General features: G+C 40.0%; 1 protein-coding gene across 1 annotated transcript in view; it reads left to right on the top strand.

Annotated features, from left to right (window-relative positions):
* LOC117530427 (serine-rich coiled-coil domain-containing protein 2-like) overlaps positions 1–23,868 on the top strand; it is a 42,504-nt gene that overhangs the window by 1,320 nt on the left and 17,316 nt on the right. Inside the window, exons 2-9 of the mRNA XM_034193305.1 lie at positions 14,831–15,317; positions 15,348–16,266; positions 17,857–18,024; positions 19,838–19,999; positions 20,218–20,267; positions 20,404–20,571; positions 22,357–22,447; positions 23,664–23,742. Of these exons, the coding sequence (XP_034049196.1) occupies positions 14,874–15,317; positions 15,348–16,266; positions 17,857–18,024; positions 19,838–19,999; positions 20,218–20,267; positions 20,404–20,571; positions 22,357–22,447; positions 23,664–23,742 (2,081 nt within the window). The 5' untranslated portion in view covers positions 14,831–14,873. The remainder of the gene's footprint in view (positions 1–14,830; positions 15,318–15,347; positions 16,267–17,856; positions 18,025–19,837; positions 20,000–20,217; positions 20,268–20,403; positions 20,572–22,356; positions 22,448–23,663; positions 23,743–23,868) is intronic.

The raw sequence follows: 23,868 nt of genomic DNA on the forward strand, positions 1-23,868 counted from the left end.
AAAAAAACTGTATAAATAATTTTAAATTGTAACTGACTGGACATCCTGTTTCTCTTCATGGTGGATTTTCCCTCCTTAAAAAAAAATACTACTGTATGCAACATTTTTACTTTCATTTTACAGTTTGGGAGTCATTATAATCGCTAAATAACTTGTTTTGGGGAGAATGGGGGTATCCTGTAGCAGAAAGCCAGCCTTGCTACTTTACAGGAGCTGACCCGGTGTAGCAGACTGAACGGTCCACCCCTAAAAATCGGTCCACCTTTTGCATCTGCGCATGCGTCATTTCGGACCACAGCAGCACGTCTCAGACGGAGTCTCGTCACCCAAAGCAATCAAATGGATTAATGGGATTATTAACCATCAGATGATGAAGGTAAACTTCTTAAATAATTCTAAAGTCAGTTTTAAGCAGAAAAAAAGGTGAAATTCTGTGATGCTTTGAAATGTCCGATGTGCAGTGAATGCATCCACTAGCAGTTCATTTAGCTGTGGCACTCTGATCGCGTCTGCCGCCTTTTATGCTGAAATAATGCTGAATTTATGTGGAAATGATTGTTGTACAAAAGCTTCAGATATGTCGCTGTGATAAATGATGACTGGTGGGCAGCTTGAAGCAGAAACGAGGTGTTAATCCGTGAACCGCATCATTGGGGGGACCGAGTTTTAGGGGGTCCATTTGGTCGGCGACACCAGTGTCCTTTAAACGAGCTTTATGATGTACTCCCGAGCTGTAGGGGGAGCTCTAAGAAGAATGTGACCAAATAAAAAACAGATGAAACGGCGAAAAACCAGAGTTGCATAGTTCCTCTTTAAGGCTACCGTTTTGTATATGTCACTTGCTAGCTACATTAGGAAACAAAAGTGCTTTAACAGTGATAGTAAAGTTTGTACAGTCAGTTTTGGGTGTACGAGAGCTGTCAAAGTATAGGTCCTTTTTATTTTTTTCAAAAACTATATGGATTTCATTCATATGTTTTTACTTCAGACATGCTTGAACCCTCGTGCGCATGCGTGAGTTTTTCCACGCCTGTCGGTGACGTCATTCACCTGTGAGCACTCCTTGTGGGAGGAGTCGTCCAGCCCCTCGTCGGAATTCCTTTGTCTGAGAAGTTGCTGAGAGATCGGCGCTTTGTTTGATCAAATTTTTTTCTAAACCTGTGAGGCACATCGAAGTGGACATGGTTCGAAAAATTAAGCTGGTTTTCGGTGAAAAATTTAACGGTTGATGAGAGATTTTGAGGTGATATTGTCGCTTTAAGGACTTCCCACGGAGCGGGACGTCGCGCAGGGCTCTCAGGCGCCGTCATCAGCCTGTTTCAAGCTGAAAACCTCCACTTTTCAGGCTCTTGATCCAGGACATCGTGAGAGAACAGAGAAGTTTCAGAAGTTGGTTTCAGCATTTTATCCGGAAATTCCACTGTTAAAGGAGATTTTTTTTAATGAAAGACGTGTGGACGGGTCTGTGCGTCGGGATGCAGCCGGCGCGGTGCGGCGGCACAGGAAAAACACCTCCTTGTTGATTACCATTTGTAAAATCCAGGCGGCTTTTGACGGCTTTCAGTGGAGTGAGTATATGAGAAATTGTTTAACAGCTGGACATGTTCCAACTTGTCCTTAAGGCTTCCAACAGAGGTGTTTTTCCTGTAGCGGAGTGTCGCGGCGGCTGCGAGCCGACGCTGCAATCCGTCCGCACGTCTTTCATTAAAAAATCTCCTTTAACAGTGGAATATCTGGATAAAATGCTGAAACCGACTTCTTCTGAAACTTCTCTGTTCTCTCACGACGTCCTGGATCAATAGAGCAGACCTCGACAGACCTCATATATCAAAGAGAAAGTGGTTGACAGCATTCTTAAGCCCCTTTTAACTGGCTTTACACCAGATGTGAGTTTTGTCAGTTTATACTGGATTCAAATGGGCTAATTTGAATATCTGACTGGTTGTTAGAAGCCAGCTGAATTTTGTTGAAATGGAGTTTGAAGATTTCTGAGAAACAGGTTTTTTCTGAAATGATTAACTGTTAAAACAGTCATTACTTGTAGCACTAATAGTTTAGTTTCTTTTCACTCTCCTCGTTACCTCACCACTCGATTACTGTCTTTTTGTCCTTCTGTTACAGCGTATCGTTTTCTGTCTCCTCGACTGTGCAGCTTTTGTTTTTTCCTCCTTGACCACATCAGATATGTGACATAGAGCTGATGTGCTGACAGGAAATGTTTGTGGCTCTTAAATCTCTCTCTCTGCTCTGAGTTTAATGAGCAGAATGTCTGCAGGCATTCTCGCTCAAATCAAATGGTTTTACATCTTCAGTCTGAATCATCCACTCTTAAAATAGTAGCGTCAAACACAGTAGTTGCAGGTTTCATGTTTGTGCCCTGAATGGTTTTTATTTATTTTATTTTTTGGTTTAAATGCAGACTTCTTACTAAAGTTTATATCGTATAACAGATTCCACCACATATCAAGGTGGATCCAAATAAAGGCACAGAACCGGGACATTTTACAATAAATATTTAACATCACCGGATTGACAGACATTGGATCTTTGGGTCTTGAGTTTCTTGCCAGTTTAAACGGGCGTCATATAATATGAATGCGAACAGACAGTACTGACCCCATTTGGTCTGGTGTGTTGTAGCAGGACATTTTGGTCGTTACTTGGCTGTTATGGTTTCTGCTGGATTTGTGGGTCTGTTTTGGGTTGCGGATTAGCAGGTGGAGTTGGTGTGTTTAGACATCAGCAGCAAAAAGAACTGCATTGTGGGTCGCTTGCGGTGTTGTGACCCCGCCCTCAGCGCTGCACATAGGCGATGTGCCAGGTTGTCAGGACGGTGGGGGGGGATAAAGGGAACTGCTGCAAAAGAACCTGCAGGCTGTCTTCACGAAGGTCATGTGACTCACATGAGGCGGTCTGATGACTGTGATAATTCCGTTTCATCTCTTGTCATGTTTGACTGTTTAGAAATAATAGCAAAAACCTGTTGGGTTTGTGGTTGTGTATTTTATTTTTGTTAAATCGAATGTGCATATTAACATTTTTAACATTTCATTTAAATCAAATCAATTTTATTTATATATAAAAAAATGATCAAGAATACCAGCAAAACATAAGGCCCTTCAGCTTCTCCATTTTTCACCCAGGGTCACCACAGCAGATCCAAGGTGGATCTGTGGATACGTGTTCATTTCAATCAATCAATTCAATCAATTTTATTTATATAGCGCCAAATCACAACAAACAGTTGCCCCAAGGCGCCTTATATTGTAAGGCAAGGCCATACAATAATTATGGAAAAACCCCAACGGTCAAAACGACCCCCTGTGATCAAGCACTTGGCAACAGTGGGAAGGAAAAACTCCCTTTTAACAGGAAGAAACCTCCAGCAGAACCAGGCTCAGAAACAGCCTGGTTCTGTTTAGAAACAGAAGTTTGTGATTGGTACAGGTTGATTTAAAAAAACAAAACAAAACAAATGTTTCAGTGCTAATTTAAACATTGAGTGTTTACTCAAATTATGAAGATCTGCACCTCTGTTGTCTACTTTAATATTGTTTCACCAGTACAGAGATCTTGGATTCATTAATGTTAAATTGAGGTGAAAAACATTTTTTTTTTCCTTTTTTTTTCTATGGTTACAGGACCATTATTTCTTTCTAAGTGGCACAGGATATTGGGGAACTATAAGTCTGTGTACTCTGACAGCATTTGTCTCAAAGTGAACCAGAATGAATGTCGGCATCATGATTAATTTCAGAACATTCTGGGACCGGTTTCTCCGAAAAGCCATTTTTGCCCTTTGGCAGCTTTCCTCTGGACCTTCATTCACGGAAAGTTCATTACTCATTCTGCTTCCTGTGTTCCTGATGTACATAAAGCAGTGTGTATGTGTGCTGTGCCCCCCCCCCCCCCAAACAGACATTTATATTAGATTCAGTAAAGTGTCAGTGCAGTAATTAAATTTCGTGCATGATCAGTTAACCTATTTTAGTAGCACTTTGGCATTGAAAGCATCATTAATGAAATTACTGGGGAGGTGATGGTGTAGTAGTGGTTCAGTGTTGGGCTTCAGCCCAGAGAATCCTCAGTTCAAGACCCAGCCAGACCGGAAAATCACTAAGTTTCCTTGGGCAAGGTCCTTAATCCCCTAGTTGCTTCCAGTGTGTGTGAATGTGAGGCATCATTATAAAGCACTTTGTGCTTCTGATGCAGATGGAAAAGCGCTGCATAAATGCAGACAATTTACTGCAGATGAAGCAGGTTTTCAATATGGTGATGAAATGACAGCGTAGAAGGTGTGGAGGAGATGGAGGTTTCTGTTACTCTAAAAATATCTCTGTCCTCACTGTGGAGAGACTGAAACCTGGGCCACAGGGGTAGAACGAGGGCGTGATGGAGAGAAAAGGAAAAGATGTAGACAGATCAGGTGAGGTTTATTGTTTAATTATAACGCCTTCTGTGAGGTGCATACTGCCTCGCAGTACCCGTAATCCTCTGCTGCTCAGGGTTGGGTCAAATTACTGACTCATTCGTGATGAACAGCATCAGAGGACAAAGGTGTGTCAGGTTCTGCTGCAGTTTGAAGCCTTCAGGGTGAAATTATGAAACAGTTAAAGTCTGATAACATGTAGCTTGACAAGGGTTTCAATAAACTATTTTGTACCTGCAGGGTACACTGATATTTAATGCATTTTATTTGTTCACTGTGACATTTGTACACCTACAAGGGCACTCGCAGAGTGGATACCTTTGCTGAGGTCCAGAAGTCTTCCTCTATATGTCTTATTTCATTTTTTTGTACTCTTTTGATTGAGAGGGTTATTTAGTCTTTTGTCTTCCCTCAATCATAGATTCTCTTGTCTCGGTCCTTGTTCCTGATCACTAATTTTTGATTCTGATCACATGGTGATTTGTAAGATGACTTGGGCAGGTGAAGAAGAGGAAGCAAGTGAGAGCGCAGTGTAGCGAGGTGAGCATGTGACCAAAGAATCCTCAGTTCGACTCCGGACCTTGGTGACAGGAAAATCACTAAGGTTCCATGGGCAAGGTCATTAAATCCAGAGTTGGTCTCTGTGTGCAGTTTTAGCATCTTGCATGGCTGGTGCTTGAGTGTGTGTGTGAGAGTGAATGAATGGAACAGGAACGAGTTGATAAGGTTCCTGCTGTGTTATTGAGCAATAATGGAATATGAGCCTGCTGCTGTTGTAGTTGAATATTCTCACATACTTGGGTGATTCTTTAACTACGGGCACTATTGGCCTTGTAAATGTAATTTCCGCCACACCATTGCCTTACAATATAAAGCGCCTTGGGGCAACTGTTTGTTGTGATTTGGCGCTATATACATGTGCTCTGATTTCACTGTTGATCTCCATAGAAACTACCCAAACAATCTTTCATACAAACTGTTTAGGGACATTACAGTGTTGTGGTGGAAATTACGGCAATAGTGTGGGACAACATTTTGTTTAAAAAAATCACAACAGTTGTATGACATTGAATACCCCAATTATGTTTTGATTATTTTACTGATATTTTATTGATATTTTAAAACATTAGAAAAAACGTTTCTTTACCATTCATTTTTATCATTGAAGATCAAAAGTCTGGGTGTGGGACAAGCACAAAACAGCAATATTTGCATATAATGATGCTGAAAAAAGGTGAAAAAGTCATCATAGACTACTAGAACAAATTTCTTAACACACTTTCATTGTAAAGATAACTATAAAAGTGTGAAATGTCCCCTTTTTTCTGTTTTTCATACAATATGATCAAAGGACATAAGTGCCCGTAGTCTAAGAATCACCCACTTACAACTTAGCTTACAAATAATTCTGATAAATGCCAATCAGAAAACCACCCAAGATTTGGAAGTGTTTGTGTTTTGTTCAGTTTTACACACAGAAGTTTGGAACCGTCTGTTCTGCTTGGTTTTTTTTTTTTTTATTTATACTGAACAAAATGGCACCATCACAAGCATAAAAGATTCCATACTTCACATGGCTGGAATTTATTTTTGCTTAAGTGTTGTTTTTAAAAGCTTATGATGGACTGTCGACTTGGTGTCTTGAGGCATTTTTCCTTTCTGACAAACTTTATATCTGTAGAACAATGAGGATGCATGGACAAAATGTTGCATGTAGAGTGAGTAAACATATACTGTTAACAAATATTAAAATGAACAGCTGTCAAATGAGTATAGTGCATCAAAAGGAGGTGGGGGGTTGAAATGTTACAAAGTAAGTATTCAAGATGACTTTGTTGATGGAGAAAATTATTAAATATTTTAATTTACTGTTTATTCAAATGATCAAGCCAAATTGTGAAATGTTCTTTGGTCCCAGTTTTTCACAGTTGAGGATTTTCTGTTTTTCTCACTTTTGCTGTTTCAAGTTTCACTTTATTTGTCCTTAAAAAGGAAATTTAGTGTGCAGCACAATGTCCAAACACATGTACAACATAGCAACAACAGATGCACACAACCAGCTTACAGTGTTATAAACTTGTCAGAAAACTGAATAGTTTAGTGAAATACATGAGTTTCACCACTGGTATATTCTGTATGTTGTAGTTAAAAAAAATAAAAAATAAAAAAATAAAATTCCATTTTATTGACCGTCTCAATGAGCTTCAAGCTATATTTCAAACAAAAGCAAAACAATTGTAAAAGCAACAACCACAACAATTTGTAATTGGAAAGAATATGAAAATAAATTTAAAGCTTGAGATTTCACAGAATGTTTTGCGAAAAGGTGATTTAAATTTAAACGGTCGTGGAGGAAGAGGAGGAGTCAGAGTTTAATGGGAGGAGCTGAGTAAACAGGGTTAGGAACGTGAGAAGAGCTAATATAGACATGAACTTTTCTCTCGATCTCACATTTTGAAATGATTCTGCAGACACTAAACAAAAACTTTATTTCATTATTTGAATGACATCACAGTTTAGCTGTTTGTAATTAATCGGCTGGAGTGTCATTAACTCAAACGAGCTCGCAGCGAGTGTCACGGTGTGTCAGAAAGTTAGCACACGTGCCCCATTAGCCGATTTAACAAAGAGCAAGTTACACGTGTGCGCTTTTCTTATCTCAAAAAATGACTTTACAGTTCCACTTCCTTTGGTGTTTCAGCCAAAAATGATAAAAGAAAATAGTTGTAGAGGGTGTCACATAACTGAGGACGGTGACGAAAGAGCTACTGAACAGGTCAGACATGCTCAAGAGCCTTTTCAGGTTGTTTTCATCAAAAATGAACCTAAGAAAAAACCTGCTGAGGGCTCAGGTGTCGAGGAGTCTACATCCACGTATTGAACCAGTCTCTTGAAGAACTCAGATGAGCCACATGTGAGCCAGTTCTTCCACCTGGACCACACAGAGAACGCAGCCAGGCTGCACAAGTCTCCCAAACATTCATCCATTTTCTATCCCGCTTACTTTGATTAAGGGTCATGTGGGGCTGGAGCCTATCCCAGCAGTCACAGGGCTGAGGTGAGGTACACCCTGGACAGGACGCCAGTCTATCGCAGGGCCACATATAGACAGATAAACACATTCACGCATACATGCTTACGGTCAACTTAAAGCTTTCAGTTCACCTAACATTAACACGCATGATTTTGGATGCGGGAGGAAGTCGAAACACCTGGAGGAAATCCACACATACACGGTGAGAACATGAAAACTCCACACAGAAAGGCCCCAAATGGTAATCGAACCCATGATCTTCTTTCTGTCAGTGCTGCCCTCCTAAACATTCGTATATTTAGACGCTTTGCTAAGTCCATGTCAAAGTTGATAAAATCCACATTTTGCGCATAAATGTTTGTATGCATGGATTAAATACAAATCTGTGACTATGAATTGCTGATAAATGAAGCCCCCGGTGTCCTGGAAGTTGTTGCGGAAACTCGTCAGCTGTTTGAGCAGCTTTCTGGGGGGAGTGGCACCTCGCTTGGCAGTGTGCGTGCCCCTGGAAGACTCAAGCTGAGCAAAAAAGATGCCAGCAAAAAGAAAAAGTGAGCAGTAGAGGCTGAAAGCAAACAAAAAAGTTGTAATCAAATGACCCAAATTACACTCAACTACCTTTAACACAAAACATTGGTTAACTGAAAACATACTGTAGTAGCAGTAAACTGGACCTTCATAAACAATCGATATAAAAGGATATTTAAAAATGAGTAAATGAAGGTATTTGTTCAGTTGTTTTTATCCTTTTATATTCATTTTTAGTTTTAGATTTTTTTTTAACTTAATTTTTTTTCCTGTCCAGCATTGTTCTGACAGCTGCTGTTTCCTGTTTGTTTGAAAGACCACAAAATACAGTATGCTAAATCAGAATGTTACGTTTGCCAGTATGTGTGGGAAGCCTTTGCTTTCTGCATTCTGTGTACATACTGGGCTTCCAAAAAAAAAAAAAAAAAAAATGTTCCAAAAACAATGATCAAGATTATTGCTGGACATAGTGGACAAATGGCAGATTTGAGAGTTTTTAACCAAATGATGATTAATTAGATCATTCTTTTGTGGACCTTACTTTTTTCTTAATTATAAATGGAATGTTCGTATATGTTTTGTGCAGGAGGAGTTGATTGGGATTCAGAGAAGGTTACTGTAACTCTCTTTGGATCTCTGTTCTCAAAATGTACTGTGGATAGAGTATATCAAGTAGGCTAGAATGTGTTAACATGATGTCCATGAAATATGGTATGATTATTATTATTATTACATTTTGGTGGTGGCCAAACGATTAGTGTGCTTGATTCCTGGTTCAAGGCCACTCCCGCCCATTCTCCATGTAATGCAGAACTGTGCCATGAAGGGCATCCAGTGTAAAACGTGTGCCAAATGAAAGTCTTTCGCCTTTCTAAAATTAGAAAGGTCTTAGAGTGATGCTGAAAAGCTAATTCATGCATTTATTTCTTCTAGGCTGGACTATTGTATTTCATTATTATCAGGTTGTCCTAAAAGTTCCCTGAAAAGCCTTCAGTTAATTCAAAATGCTGCATCTAGAGTACTGACGGGGACTAGAAGGAGAGAGCATAGTTCACCCATATTGGCTTCTCTTCATTGGCTCCCTGTTAATTCCAGAATAGAATCTAAAATTCTTCTTCTTACTTATAAGGTTTTGAATAATCAGATCCCATCTTATCTTAGGGACCTCATAGTACCATATCACCCCAATAGAGCGCTTTGCTCTCAGACTGCAGGCTTACTTATAATAATAATACATTTTATTTGTATTGCACCTTACATTTCAAAGAAATCTCAAAGTGCTACAGCAAGGATTTAAAAGGCTTACTTGTAGTTCCTAGGGTTTGTAAGAGTAGAATGGGAGGCAGAGCCTTCAGCTTTCAGGCTCCTCTCCTGTGGAACCAGCTCCCAATTCGGATTAGGGAGACAGACACCCTCTCTACTTTTGAGATTAAGCTTAAAACTTTCCTTTTTGCTAAAACTTATAGTTAGGGTTGGATCAGGTGACCCTGAACCATCCCTTAGTTATGCTGCTATAGACTTAGACTGCTGGGGGGTTCCCATGATGCACTGAGTGTTTCTTTTTATTCACCTATTTTTGCTCTGTATGCACCACTCTGCATTAATCATTAGTGATTGATCTCTGCTCTCTTCCACAGCATGTCCTTTTCCTGATTCTCTCCCCTCAGCCCTAACCAGTACCAGCAGAAGACTTCCGCTCCCTGAGCCTGGTTCTGCTGGAGGTTTCTTCCTGTTAAAAGGGAGTTTTTCCTTCCCACTGTCGCCAAGTGCTTGCTCATAGGGGGTCGTTTTGACCATTAGGGTTTTTCTGTAATTATTGTATGGCTTTTGCCTTACAATATAAAGCGCTTTGGGGCAACTGTTTGTTGTGATTTGGCGCTATATAAATAAAATTGATTGAATTGATTGATTGAAATGAATACGTATCCACAGATCCACCTTGGATCTGCTGTGGTGACCCTGGGTGAAAAATGGAGAAGCTGAAGGGCCTTATGTTTTGCTGGTATTCTTGATCATTTTTTTTTTTATATAAAAGTTTCTGTTACATTGTGAGATGGGACATTTTTGGACATCTTGTCAGTTTTTCAAAAATTAAAACATGAATTTTGAAACCTGTCAGTCAGATTTATTCCATGACAGTAAACTAATGAAACGTCACAAAAAGGTTTGCATACTTTTTGTCCAGCAGCAGTTAAGTTTTAGTGTGAAATGTGTATATATCATGTATGTATCAGTCATGATGAAACTTTGACTCCAGTGAACCTGAACTTCCAGTTCACAGGTTCATTTGGAAAAACTCAAGGTGTGTCAAGTGGCCTTCCACCCAGAGCATTTCAAAGGTGTGTAGGTGGGGGGGGGGATCTTCCAAACGTTGGTAACAACGTAGGACTTTGGACAGCAAGCATGTAGATGAATGAGTTAATCCATTCCGTAACTGGGTGATTCTTTAACTACGGGCACTATTGGCCTTGTAAATGTAATTTCCACCACACCATTGCCTTACAATATAAAGCGCCTTGGGGCAACTGTTTGTTGTGATTTGGCGCTATATACATGTGCTCTGATGTCAGTGTTTATCTCCATAGAAACTACCCAAACAATCTTTCATACAAACTGTTTCAAGGGACATTACAGTGTTGTGGTGGAAATTACGGCAATAGTGTGGGACAACTACATTTTGTTTTAAAAAATCACAACAGTTGTATGACATTGAATACCCCAATTATGTTTTGATTATATTACTGATATTTTATTCAGAGATATTTTAAAACATTAGAAAAAACGTTTCTTTACCATTCATTTTTATCATTGAAGATCAAAAGTCTGGGTGTGGGACAAACATAAAACGGCAATATTTGCATATAATGATGCTGAAAAAAGGTGAAAAAGTCATCATAGACTACAAGAACAAATTTCTTAACACACTTTCATTGTAAAGATAACTATAAAGGTGTGAAATTTCCCCTTTTTTCTGTTTTTCATACAATATGATCAAAGGACATAAGTGCCCGTAGTCTAAGAATCACCCAACTATAATTCAGAAACAATAAATCTCACCAACTTAAGCAGGATGAAGTTCATCAAGATGCTACTATTATTGTGAACACTCCCTTTTCTACTTTGTTTTACTAATAGCCCAATTTCATAGCCTTAAGTGTGTGCATATCATGAATGCTTGGTCTTGTTGGATTTGTGAGAATCTACTGAATCTACTGGTACCTTGTTTCCCATGTAACAATAAGAAATATACTCAAAACCTGGATTAATCTTTTTAGTTACATAGCACTACTATTATTCTGAACACTACTGTAATGATAAAGTAAAACCAGAATTGTAGCACAGACCCAGGACACGCTGGAGGGACTACATCTCTTGGCTGGCTTGGGAACCTCCCCCCCGCTCCTGGGGGAGGTGTGTGTGGATCGGGAGGTCTGGGCGGCTTTGCTTGAGCTGCTGCCCCCGCGACCCGACTCCGGATAAAGCGGAAGAAAATGGATGGATGGATGGATGGATGGATGGATAATCTGATAATGAAAACATTATCTTCGATAATTATCTGTTATCGGATTATCGGACGTGTGCCCACCACTGCAGGGCTGTGACAGATTAAATGAAAGTAAAATTAATTGTTTAACTACAGTTAGTGGTTTTCCTCTTACACACAGGGTTACATAATGCCATTTTATTATACAGAGCTTCATCTGCTGTTTACTGCAGAAATCAAACTTTTTGTGGAATGTTGTTTATACAACAGATGAAAGGAAACAAAAAATGTACCCACATTTAGTTAATTAGAATGCTTAAATCTGGAAAAAAGTTTGGATTATATTTGACCTTGTCCAAAAACCACGTGAACTCATTTAGACTGAGCATTTTATTAAAGTTTGATCTTTGGTTTAATTTTTATACAATGGTTAATTTAAATATGGAACTGTTGTCCCCTCGACTCGATTCTGGATAAGCGGTTGAAGATGAGTGATGAGACTGAGTGGTTAAAAAAAAACAAAACAAAAAACTTCATTGTAACCAATAAGGAATTTTTTTTTTCTTCAACTTAATTTGTGATCACTTAGTACGTCTGGGATGCCCTTGAGCAAAATCCGAATTCAAAATTGTTTTATTTAATGCTGTCCCTCTATAGGAAGAACTTGAATACAAATGAATAATAAGTTGTGCATACCATGCAGGAAAGGTAAATGGGTTGGTATTTGCATTTAAACATCAAAATGTGTGGATTGAATGGGAAGGCCGTCCAGTGACAGTGGGAGTCCAAATTTTTTATCCCATGGAGTCCCAAGGGTGTTTGCTGTGTATTTAAAATATTTCCTGTGTTACCAGTGTGTTGTAGTCTACAGACTGGGTGTGTCTGATTCTGATGTGTGTTCTTAGTCATTGTTCTTAGTCATCTTTTTCTCTTGGGTTTCTTTCTTTTTTTATTATTTACTTATTATTGTTATTTGTGGCAGATGCTTTTATCCAAAATTCTCTGAAACTGTGCTTTTAAAGCACAGTTTCTGCATGTTTTCTGCTGTGGCTTCAGCAAGTTATCCCCTCGAAGTATGTTCAAAGTGTAGCTTGAATGAAGTTCTTGTTGATTTTAAAATGGATTCAGGACAAACTTGATATTATTATTGATGAGAGCATGCCGACTGTCAGCAACTGTGGCGGAAAATCACGGTCAATAATCATTATTCATAAAATGTGTATAAAAATACAATGAAAGCACTCGTCATTCATAATTTAAAAAAGCATCATAGTAAAACTCATAAATATAATAATATAAAACTTATAAATAGCACAGTAAAAGTCATCAAACACCATAATGAAATAGTCAATAAAAATCAAACACCATAAGATAATCATAGTATTCCTTTGAAGTAATAACACTTGGAGCATTTACCACATGATGAGGGAAGCTGTTCCACAAAGTTACAACTAAATATATAATATTTTCTTGAATTATATCAGCATATTTGCACCTCAAAAAATGTGAGAGCGACCTCTCAAACATGAGTAAACTCTACTCATATATATATGTATGTGTGTATATATATATATATATATATATATATATATATATATATATATATATAAATCAATCAATCAATTTTTTTTTATATAGCGCCAAATCACAACAAACAGTTGCCCCAAGGCGCTTTATATTGTAAGGCAAGGCCATACAATAATTATGTAAAACCCCAACGGTCAAAACGACCCCCTGTGAGCAAGCACTTGGCTACAGTGGGAAGGAAAAACTCCCTTTTAACAGGAAGAAACCTCCAGCAGAACCAGGCTCAGGGAGGGGCAGTCTTCTCCTGGGACTGGTTGGGGCTGAGGGAGAGAACCAGGAAAAAGACATGCTGTGGAGGGGAGCAGAGATCGATCACTAATAATTAAATGCAGAGTGGTGCATACAGAGCAAAAAGAGAAAGAAACAGTGCATCATGGGAACCCCCCAGCAGTCTAAGTCTATAGTAGCATAACTAAGGGATGGTTCAGGGTCACCTGATCCAGCCCTACCTATAAGCTTTTTCAAAAAGGAAAGTTTTAAGCTTAATCTTAAAAGTAGAGAGGGTGTCTGTCTCCCTGATCCGAATTGGGAGCTGGTTCCACAGGAGAGGAGCCTGAAAGCTGAAGGCTCTGCCTCCCATTCTACTCTTACAAACCCTAGGAACTACAAGTAAGCCTGCAGTCTGAGAGCGAAGCGCTCTATTGGGGTGATATGGTACTATGAGGTCCCTAAGATAAGATGGGACCTGATTATTCAAAACCTTATAAGTAAGAAGAAGAATTTTAAATTCTATTCTGGAATTAACAGGGAGCCAATGAAGAGAAGCCAATATGGGTGAAATATGCTCTCTCCTTCTAGTCCCTGTCAGTACTCTAGCTGCAGCATTTTGAATTAACTGAAGGCTTTTCAGGGAACTTTTAGGACAACATGATAATAATGAATTACAATAGTCCAGCCTAGAAGAAATAAATGCATGAATTAGCTTTTCAGCATCACTCTGAGACAAGACCTTTCTAATTTTAGAGTATCACCTGGGATATCAATAAAATAAGTACAAATTGAACAGAGAACAATAAGTTCTCAATAAATTAAAATAAATAGCAACTGTATCCCTGTGGAAGTGTAGACAACAAATTTAGCACCACGTTTTGGACAAGAAAATAATGAACTAGAAGATAAGCTCGTCTTTTGGATCAGAAATCACATTAAAAAATAAATAAAAAGGTGGCGTGATCCTCTTCCCTTAGCTGACTGAATAAACTTAAAAACTTGCCTTGTTGCTAATCGACTGCAAGATCTATATTTTATATAAGCTATATTTTAGCTTATATAATAATAATTCCGACGTGTGGGATACATGGGTTATATCTTGATCTTTCAACCTAACTGGTTCTTTCCAAACCTTTGCAGCAAAAACAGTTCGGCACCAACGAAGCATTTTCATTTTGAGAGCAGCGTGACTTTGTGAGCGATGATCGGGGCAGCTACAAAATGTAAGGCTCGGTCAATTATTCAGAATAATTTATCAAAACCTTTAACCTTATTTTGTGGTGTTTGATATCATCGATTTCCAGCAGAATATTGGAGTTTGTAATACCTGTGAACGAAGCGCTAGCTGCAGAGCAAAAGACCGGAAGTGAAGAACCCAAACTCCTCTTGCGCATGCGCGGCACAACCTCAACCCCTGAGATCAGAAGTTGCCGTTCCATCTCTCTACTTCTTTGATAGAAACTAGTTGTCATGCTAACATCACCACACAAACCAGATGAATAGCAAACATTCCAGTCAAATACTGAACTGTCATTTTTCTTTTTATGTTCCTTTTCAGATCCTTGTATTTGATATCTTCATGGTGAAATGGGCGGAGTCTGATGTCCACTCCACCTCCTCTTGCCCCTCCCACCATGCCCACGATGGTCTCGAGGCTGCCAAAGTTCAGCTCGCACCCCAAACCTGCCACACCTTCCAGTGGTGTTCGGATGGGTCCAGCTGTTGCTGTAAACTCTACCGGTTACACCAGCATCACAGCTGCCGGCACCCGCCTGACCAACGGGTTCTACCATCATCCAGGTCCAGCAGGTTCCAAAGATGATTTGGCTGCACCCCCCTCCTCTGTGAAGCAGAATGGATTTACCTGCTTGCCAGCTTCATGTTCCATGAAATGGAAACAAAACGGAGTGGTGAAAGATAGACAAAACACAGAAAAAGAGTTACAGGGAGGGAAAATTGAGAATGTTGCAGAAAATTGCACTAGTAACTATGGTAAACAGTATTATCTGCCACGGCAACATGGATCACCTGAGAGATCACCACTGATGATGCAGCGTGAAGCCAAGAAAGTGACAATGTCCTCTGCTGGAAAGGGGCATGGTTTGGGTCAACTGGTGACATCATCAGCTTCACCAGCTCCGCAGTCTAGCCTGAGAACGCTCTCTGCATCTAAAAGTGGACCTTGTGGTACCAAACAGAGTCACATTACAGGTGGGTTGACCAGTAGGACAAAACAGACTGTCAATGGCCATTCTGGATCCAGTCATGACGGCAAGAGCACCAGTTCTGTGGGACTGATTCAAAGTTTGTCTCATCCTGGTAGAAAATCTAGTTCCAGGCTTGGTTCTGGACCTGGTTTTCGATTTGGCTTCCCCCTTCAAAACAAGCCACCAGCCAGCCGCTCCCTCTCCACTGACAACCTAGGGTCCAGACCATCTGACTATCTGACTGAAAGGGACCGGTTTCGGTCCCATAGCCTCACTCAAGTACGTCGGCTACCCTCCCCATACCTCACTCCATCTTCCACCTCTACTTCCTCGTCTTCCTCTCTTGCACGCTCCCCTGCAGCTGCTCGATCCTACTCCAACTACAGAGCCACTGAGCGTGGAATCAAAGAGCGAACACCTGCTCCAGCTCAGAGTCCTCCTAGAGGCAACTCTGCAAAAGCTACCAAAGGTGGAGGAGGGACAGGTTGGGGCCAGGATTTTGGAGGAGTCGGAGTTCAAAGTTCTTCTGCTCTAGGCAGGTCAAAGGCCAGCACTGCCTCTGCCCAGCTACCTTCTGCCTTGAAAAAGCCCCTCCTATCCAGCCCAAGCCCAGCATATACATCCAGTGGAGTCAGCTATAAGCTATCACGCCTGCCATTCATCAGACAGCCACGCCCCCTCCGGGTGACATTGGATGGTGTGGGAGGAGCTGACCCGAATCTGAAGGCAGGACAGAGTGGACGGATGAATTCTGTACAAACGCCTTCCTCAACACAAACTGGTCCTGGTAGGAAATGACCTGTTTCATGTGTCTTCATTTTTTAAAATCTCATTTTATACCTCATCTCACCCTCTTTGTCAGATTTTGTCTCTTTTTCACATCTCTCAGTACATTTTATGCCATATTCAGTTTAATTTCTAACCTATAGAGTGTTTTCGCATTGATGTCACAAACCCGGACGTTGGTCATCTCTGCGGTACGTCGCTATCCCTTCTGTTTATATAGGCATCAAGTGTATTTTTAGCATTCAGATGCTGTCAGGGTGAACTATTATCACATTGTTGGTTGCCTCAGTCAGTCAGTCAGACAGAGAGCCAACCTGCATTACTGTAGATTGCTGAAAAATAATTAGGAAACGGCGACGTTTGTAGAAAAGGTGATTTTCTACAGTATGACCTCTTTAATAATTATCTTATTGGATCTGAGACCATTTTATTTTAAAATCTGTCCACTGAACAGTAAAATCTGGATGAAAAACATGATGAATCAGACATTTTTTAACTGTTTTAAACCTGTGGGAGATGTCCGACAGGTCTGTTAATTAACGATCAAAGCCGAACAGAGCGTGAACGCCGCATCAATAAAAGCACACGCTCTCACATACGAGATTTAACGATGACAGTTGTTGAAGCAAGTTAACTTTGGTATGAAAAGTTTTTAACATGTACTTTACATGCATGTGTGGCAGAGCAGCAGGAAACATTAAATGGGAGAACAACAAAGATAATCCGTGCACTGTGGATATGCTACATTTTTTTCTCAGATCCAACGACTAACTGGTTATAGGTACCCAAGCTTTCGTGATTTTTCAAGCCCTCTGCTGGGGCTAGGTGAAAATAATAAATCACGATGCTCATGTAGGTAACACTCAGCAGTGATCTCCTGCTCTCATGCAGATTATGACATTTCATAAAATCTGTACAACCAGTTAATTTCATCTTCATCTCAAAGTGTGCTTGTGCTTCACTGTTGAGTCCATTTCTGTATCTCACAGCTGTCTCATGGAGTTTTGCCACATTTTCATGAACGTTCGCCATGGGAGATGGTAGAACGTATGCCCCCGCTATCTATTGTTTACTCGCCGATACAGCCAAGATGACAAAAATGGCTGGCACGCTCATAATTATGACTTCAGTAAAAACACTATGGATCTCATCTCACTTTGTTTTGTCATGTCATTTTCTTCCCGTTTGTCATTTTTCTTTTAATGTCTCCCATAATTTTTTTCCACTGTATGTTTGTTATTATTTTACTGCAGCTCATATCTTCTAATTCAAACCATTTATTTGGTGTTTTCCCTTTTTTTCCCTTTGATACTTTGTCATCATACTTCAGTTTATGGTAATTTATTGTGTTAACATCTGCCTTTCTGATGTCACTTATTTCTGAAGATCTGAGTGTATCTGAATAAGTTGTTCTTTTTCTTTTAAATCTCTATCTTAAATTTCTTTTTGTTTGATTGTATCTCTTCACGTTTGTTTAATGCCATCTATTCTCATTTTGATGACCTTTTTTTTTTTTTTCTCATGTTACATCAGTCATGTCATCTGTCTTCTTAGCATGTCTCAAAATTAAATTTCCTCTGTCTGATATCAGGCAGCAGCTCAGAAGCTCCAGAGACAGTGGGGATGTCCACAGGCCAGGAATCCCAAGGGGAGGTGTCTGTTGTGGGGGAGACACTGGAGGACATGTCCCTGTCCTCCACATCTTCTCTTGACAAAAATGACGCCACTCAGGAGTATATGGATGACTTTGACAACCTTGGTAAGAACGGTCAGACAAATGCAGACATTATCGATTTTCTTAATGCAGTCAGTCTGTCCTTTTACTAGGGATGTCCACATCCATGTCATTTAACAGAGTACCTGTTGATACAGAGTCCCAGTCTGAGACTTGTATTTTCCTCGATATTACACTTGCACAGAGTAGAAGGCAAACATGAATCAGTCTAGTGTACGTACTTGATGGTTTAACAGCTCTGCCATCCATTAAGAGAGGAGAAAAGCCAACTTTAATCCAAGCGGTTTGTTTTATTTATTTAAAAAAGTTAATAGACCTTTAAAATGGCTCACAAACTCCACTTTGTTTAGCATTGTAGTAGTAAAACATGGACATTCAGATTGATAGCAATAGAATGATGTTTTATTTAAAAATGCGTCCCGCATGAGTGTGTGCGGCACCTATTAGTCCCGCATTTGTGTGGGTCCGGGCATGCCCCTGCACCCTCACAAATGTGAAAAATATATGAACACACTGCTTCACTTTAAATGTGCAATAAATCTGTTTCAGATGATAAGCGCATTTCCTCTTTCTCTTAAAAAGCTTTATTTTATTTGCTGCTTTGTAAAGTTGTAGCATCAGCTGCTACATTGATTAGCTCTCACATTGGTTATGGGCATGCTCTATTGCCTTTTTTTCTGTTTTTTTTGTGGGAGCATTACAGCACCACATACAGGCCTGGTGTATATGCTACGGCGTTTAACGAAACCTTGAGGTTAACATTTTTTGTAATTGAATTATTTGAATTACTCAATTAATCGTTTCAGCCCTAGTTGATGGTAGTGTTGTTGTTATGTGCAAAACTGGACCTGCACTTTGGTGGTGGGCGTCCGACCTCTTGACTCTCTGACGACGCACCTGTACAGCCCCTGTGATCATGATGAAAAACAGAAATGATGAGAAAAACTAATTCATTTATTTGGAAAGCGCTACTTGAAGGGTATATCACATGACCCATTTGTCAGAAACAGACTTGGTGCATAGTTTAAGTGAAGGACAGTAAAATATGTGTTTAAAGCTTGCACTGGTGCAAGCACTAACAGCTCGCTGTATGTGTCAGTACCACATTTATGAAACAGAGAGAGATTGACGCGTGCTGTTCATGATATGTATGAATAAATGGACTCATTGCATGTGTAAAGAGGAGAGTGTTAATGTGCTTTTAAGGTGTGCAAAGCAGCTTTTGTGAAGCAGCAACAGTGCTGAATGCCTGTTTGCTCTGCTGGTGCCTCATATATGAAACGAAGCGCGAGTGAACGTGTACTGAGTCCGTGACTCTGGTTTAATTTTTGTGATACCGGCCTATCACAAATGCCTTGATCACGCCCAGTTCCCATTGTTTGGACCAGCTCAGGACATCCATACCTTTTACAGTCAGGAACACATAAATTGGTCTTACATTTATTCCTGTGATCAGAGTTATGTCTAATCTTTATTCCATGTTTTATGTTCAGTGAATCAGTAAAAGGCATGTTTTATTTGATTTAATGAACATTCTTGCATCGTATAAATCAGACTGCGCACTCAGCACCTGTAGTGCAGTTGATGTATTTGGTGCAACATCCTTAGCACTGTAAATTCACCAAATTAGTATCATGGCTTGTATTTTTGGAATGGTGGCGCTTAATCTTTGTAGAACAGAAACTCGCATTTTGTCATAAGTGTAGGTGGGAATTTAGAATTTACTTATTTATTGCTGTTTTTAATTCTAGTTGTCGTGTTTGTGGCAGCACTGATGACATACTAATGAGTTTGGTTTGTGTGTGTGTGTGCGTGTGTGTGTGTAATGTTGAAATAGGCATACTGCAGCTCTCCTCCAAAAATGATGATGAAGACTCTGGGCTTGACCCGTCTTGTACTGGGATTGAAGATCACAAAATGAATGTCAATGGTGATACCAAGGCAACAGAGTTGTGTTTTCTGGATGACTGTTTGGACTGGACTGAGATGCGACGCGATGGTGAGTAATGATATATCGTCAGGTCAGAATGCACTCGATACACGATGGATATTTTGCATCTGTGCATGGAAGTTCATCCTCTGCCCTCTGTAATGCCAACACTGTAACATTTCTGTTGTTGGTTTATTCTCCTTATTGGAGGAGCGTCAGTATATTGTTATTGACCAGAAATATTTGCTCCTAAAATGGTTTCGAAAACTGAAATTTCCTCTTTCTAGGTGAGCGAGGTGAGCAGAGGAAATCCAGTCAGCCGGACTACAGCGACCAGGTGACAGACGTTACACAAAATTTGTCAAATAATATGACAACACATAACGACTGTTTCTTAAATAATCATGTTTTATTGTAGCAGACATGTTTACTCAGTTTGAAGGTTGAATTGAAATGGTCTTTGTCCGATTCAGGGTGGATCGTCACTGGACCTGTCCCCGTCAGACAGCTGTGGGTCTGGGGGAACCTACATGTGGGATGAGGAGGGTCTGGATCCACTGGGGGGTGCAGCCATCTCCATCAGCGGCAACAGAAACTCCACAGACCACATCGGCAGCTTCGAGTCCGACCACAATAGCAGCGTAAGTTTGTATTTTACTCACATTCTCTACTTCCCGTCTGTGTGTCGAGACGTGATTGTGAGGATAACTTAATGTCATGATGATGAAACTCAGCAAACTTAAATGAATTGTTACATAGTTTGAAAATGTTTGAACATACCTCATTCACATGCCAGTTATCTATATATTAAAAGTGTGCATGCATGCGTGGAAACTTTGCATAGTTTATTACCACCTGTGGAAAAATATCAGCTGCCTATTTTGTAAACACTACTCAATCTAGAACCAATGGATCCCCACGGGCAACACGCTGGTTATAATGATGAGCTTATTAGCTTATTATGTTTTCTCTCCATGCTGGTAGTTGCGCACAAGTGGTGAGTGTAAGCGCCTGTATGTGCTGTAAGCCAAAGCAAGAGCAGAGATTGCAGCATAGAAGTGCAGTTTGTCTCGAACTGGTGAGTTTAGGCTATGGCTGCTGACGTCGCTTACTTTAATATTAATAAATGTATGAATGTTATCAGGTTTAGAATAGAATAGAATGCCCTTTATTGTCATTATACAAAATGGACAGTGAGATTGGAGAGAGGTATATGCAATTTATATTTTTCTCGTAGTCTTTATCGCAGTGTTGTGATGACCTTCTCTCAGGCGTTATTACATTACTACGCTGGGTGGGAAAAGTGAGCTCATCCATGATGAGGTCATCCACAAACATTATCCCTGCACCATCAAGCCGGTAGCGTGTTGCTGAATCACTGTCATTCTGCATATGGAGAAGGTCTCTCCTTCCTCTCTGTGTTTTCCACCATCTTCTCTGCTTAAGACACTCTCAGGCTTCTTAAAAGTCCTCCTCCTTACTCTTAACAGTTTGGCAGCTTCAGAGCTCTCTTAAGGCCTAAAATGTTTTGTGAGCAACTTTCATCTTACCAAGGGAAAATTCTAAGAAATGTCTAAGAATTCGAGGTATTCTAAAGGCCCCTCGACACTTGCATGATGTTGATCTGTGCACTTGCACACACTCTGCCGTGCACAGGACTAAACTCATCTCAAACTCATTGTAAACTGCTGTAAACTGTGCGCAGCTTCGTGCAAGTGAGCAAAGAACATTTTGAAATATTCAAAATCTCCATCATGCATTAATTACGGGAGCTTCATGTGAACAATAAGCAAACAATTCAAAAACACTGCGTGTGAGTGCGAGTGATTGCATCAGCGCATCACATCACAGCACAGCACAGCTCATCTGAACAATTATAACGAGATGTTAAATCTGTCATAAACATACTTTTACAGCTGCACACAAGAAGGGATGGACATGCAACTGTTTTGCCAAGCTATTACAATATAAACATGACAAATAATTACCTTTTTAGACTGTTCCAAATGCTTTGTCCACCTTTTTAAGCATGCGCGTGCAGCTGGAACAGCCCTTTGTGATTCCAGAAGGTATTAGAGGCATTTTCAACAGCCAACTCCCACAGAAAATGATTAATTCGCTACAAAAGAATTATTTTAGATGCACAGCTTGATGATGTGCATGCAAGTGCATGGATCAAAGTCGTGCAAGTGTCAGGGCACCTTAAGATTTTTCTTAGAATAATGTCAGTCGGAGCTACTTTTAGCCTTAGGCTGCTTCGTGGATAAGGGCCCTGTTGTTTGTGCTACTTGGAATCAAAGAACCGGAGGTGGAAACATGCTGACAACTTTCAGAGCTGTTTGTCTTCAAACGTTTGACCGCATTACATGGGAACACAACAAAAATGGCTCACATCAAACAATTAAAGACCTTTTTGTATTTTTCAGGACCTCTTAAAGGACCTGGACTCTTGTGATCTGGATGATGATGATCTCATGCTGGATACTGACTTTCTAGAAGACTCCTCATTGCACAGTGGTGTGTGTCTTCTGCATGTGCAACATCTTTGTGAGATTGTTTCAAAGTGAACTTATGGTTCTCTTGTTAACAAACGTGTTAGTGACTGTTGTGCTAGCTATGCCTGCAATGTTTCCCTAAAGAGTTTTACATCACTCAACCAAATCAAGGAGCTGCTGATAAATTTAATTAAAGAAAATGCCCAAGTAAGTTCCATTAACCCGATTTACTGAAATAGTCACACCAGGATGTTAGCGAAAACTCAATGCCAATAAATTCAACACTGGAAAAAAAAAATGCAAGCTACCAAATAAAGTTCAGCTTTCTGTAGTTTATGGTGCAAAAGTCCTCTAAAAAAAAAAGAAAAAAAGAGTTTGAGGTCGTACAATTAGAGAGTGTACTACAACAACTCACAGACCATTGAGGCCCTGAAGACCAACATCCGTCAGGAAATTCGGAGAATCCCTCTTGAGAAGTGTGGCAATATCATCACAAGCTTCAATGCGTGTGTTGCAGCTGTAATCTAAAGAAGAGCGTGGATTGAACATGTCATCAATTATTGAACTGTGCGGAAAACAAGAGGCAAAGTGGGAAACCTTTGGTATCAAATGTTAATTTGATGCTTCTGTTACAAGTCTGTAAATAAAATTTTCTAGAACTTGTGTACAATCAAAAAGTGGTAACATTTTATTGGCACACCCTGTATATATATATTTAATCAGGTTAGTCCCATTGAGATTGAGATCCCTTTTACACCAGAGCACCCGGACAGAGGAAACCCACACGAACAGTGGGAGAACATGCAAACTCCACACAGAAAGGCCACAGGTGGGAATCGATTCCATGACATTCTTGCTGTGAGGCAACAGTGCTAACCACTAAGCCACCATGCTGCCATGGGTGAGGGCGAGTATACGTCACTCCCACAAATCTGAAGGTGAGAATTTTACCGCTCGACGTAAACACTCTCGGACTGTATGCTGTTCACTATATTGCGAAAGACCTAGATGTAGTCAAGGTATGTTTGCCCCTGCCTATATATATATATATATATTCTGATGTAAATAAAGAAAAATAGTGATTTTTTTTTTTTGTGCTTTTCTCCAACTGGTTTGTAACTGTGTAACACAATTTTTTAATTGCATGAATTGTTTGACATATTAACTAATTGATTAGTTATCTATATTTATAACTAAATATAGTGAGTGATACTGATGATGTGGTCTGAACCCTGTAGAGAGAGAGGGGTTGTCCCACATGGATCAGTGGAGGAGACATCTCTTCTGGGAGACAGAGAATATCCACAATGACCATGGGTGAGCTGCAGCATGGATCTCAATTCTTCATTAAGCTGTAGTCTGTCATATTTTTTGGGGGGTGGGGGTGGTCCAGCCCTTTCTTTTTTTGGCTGCTAGACTGCAGGTCTCATGAATCTTGTTCAC

The sequence above is a fragment of the Thalassophryne amazonica genome, chromosome 18 (genome assembly GCF_902500255.1).
Source record: "Thalassophryne amazonica chromosome 18, fThaAma1.1, whole genome shotgun sequence".
Lineage (NCBI taxonomy): Eukaryota > Metazoa > Chordata > Actinopteri > Batrachoidiformes > Batrachoididae > Thalassophryne > Thalassophryne amazonica.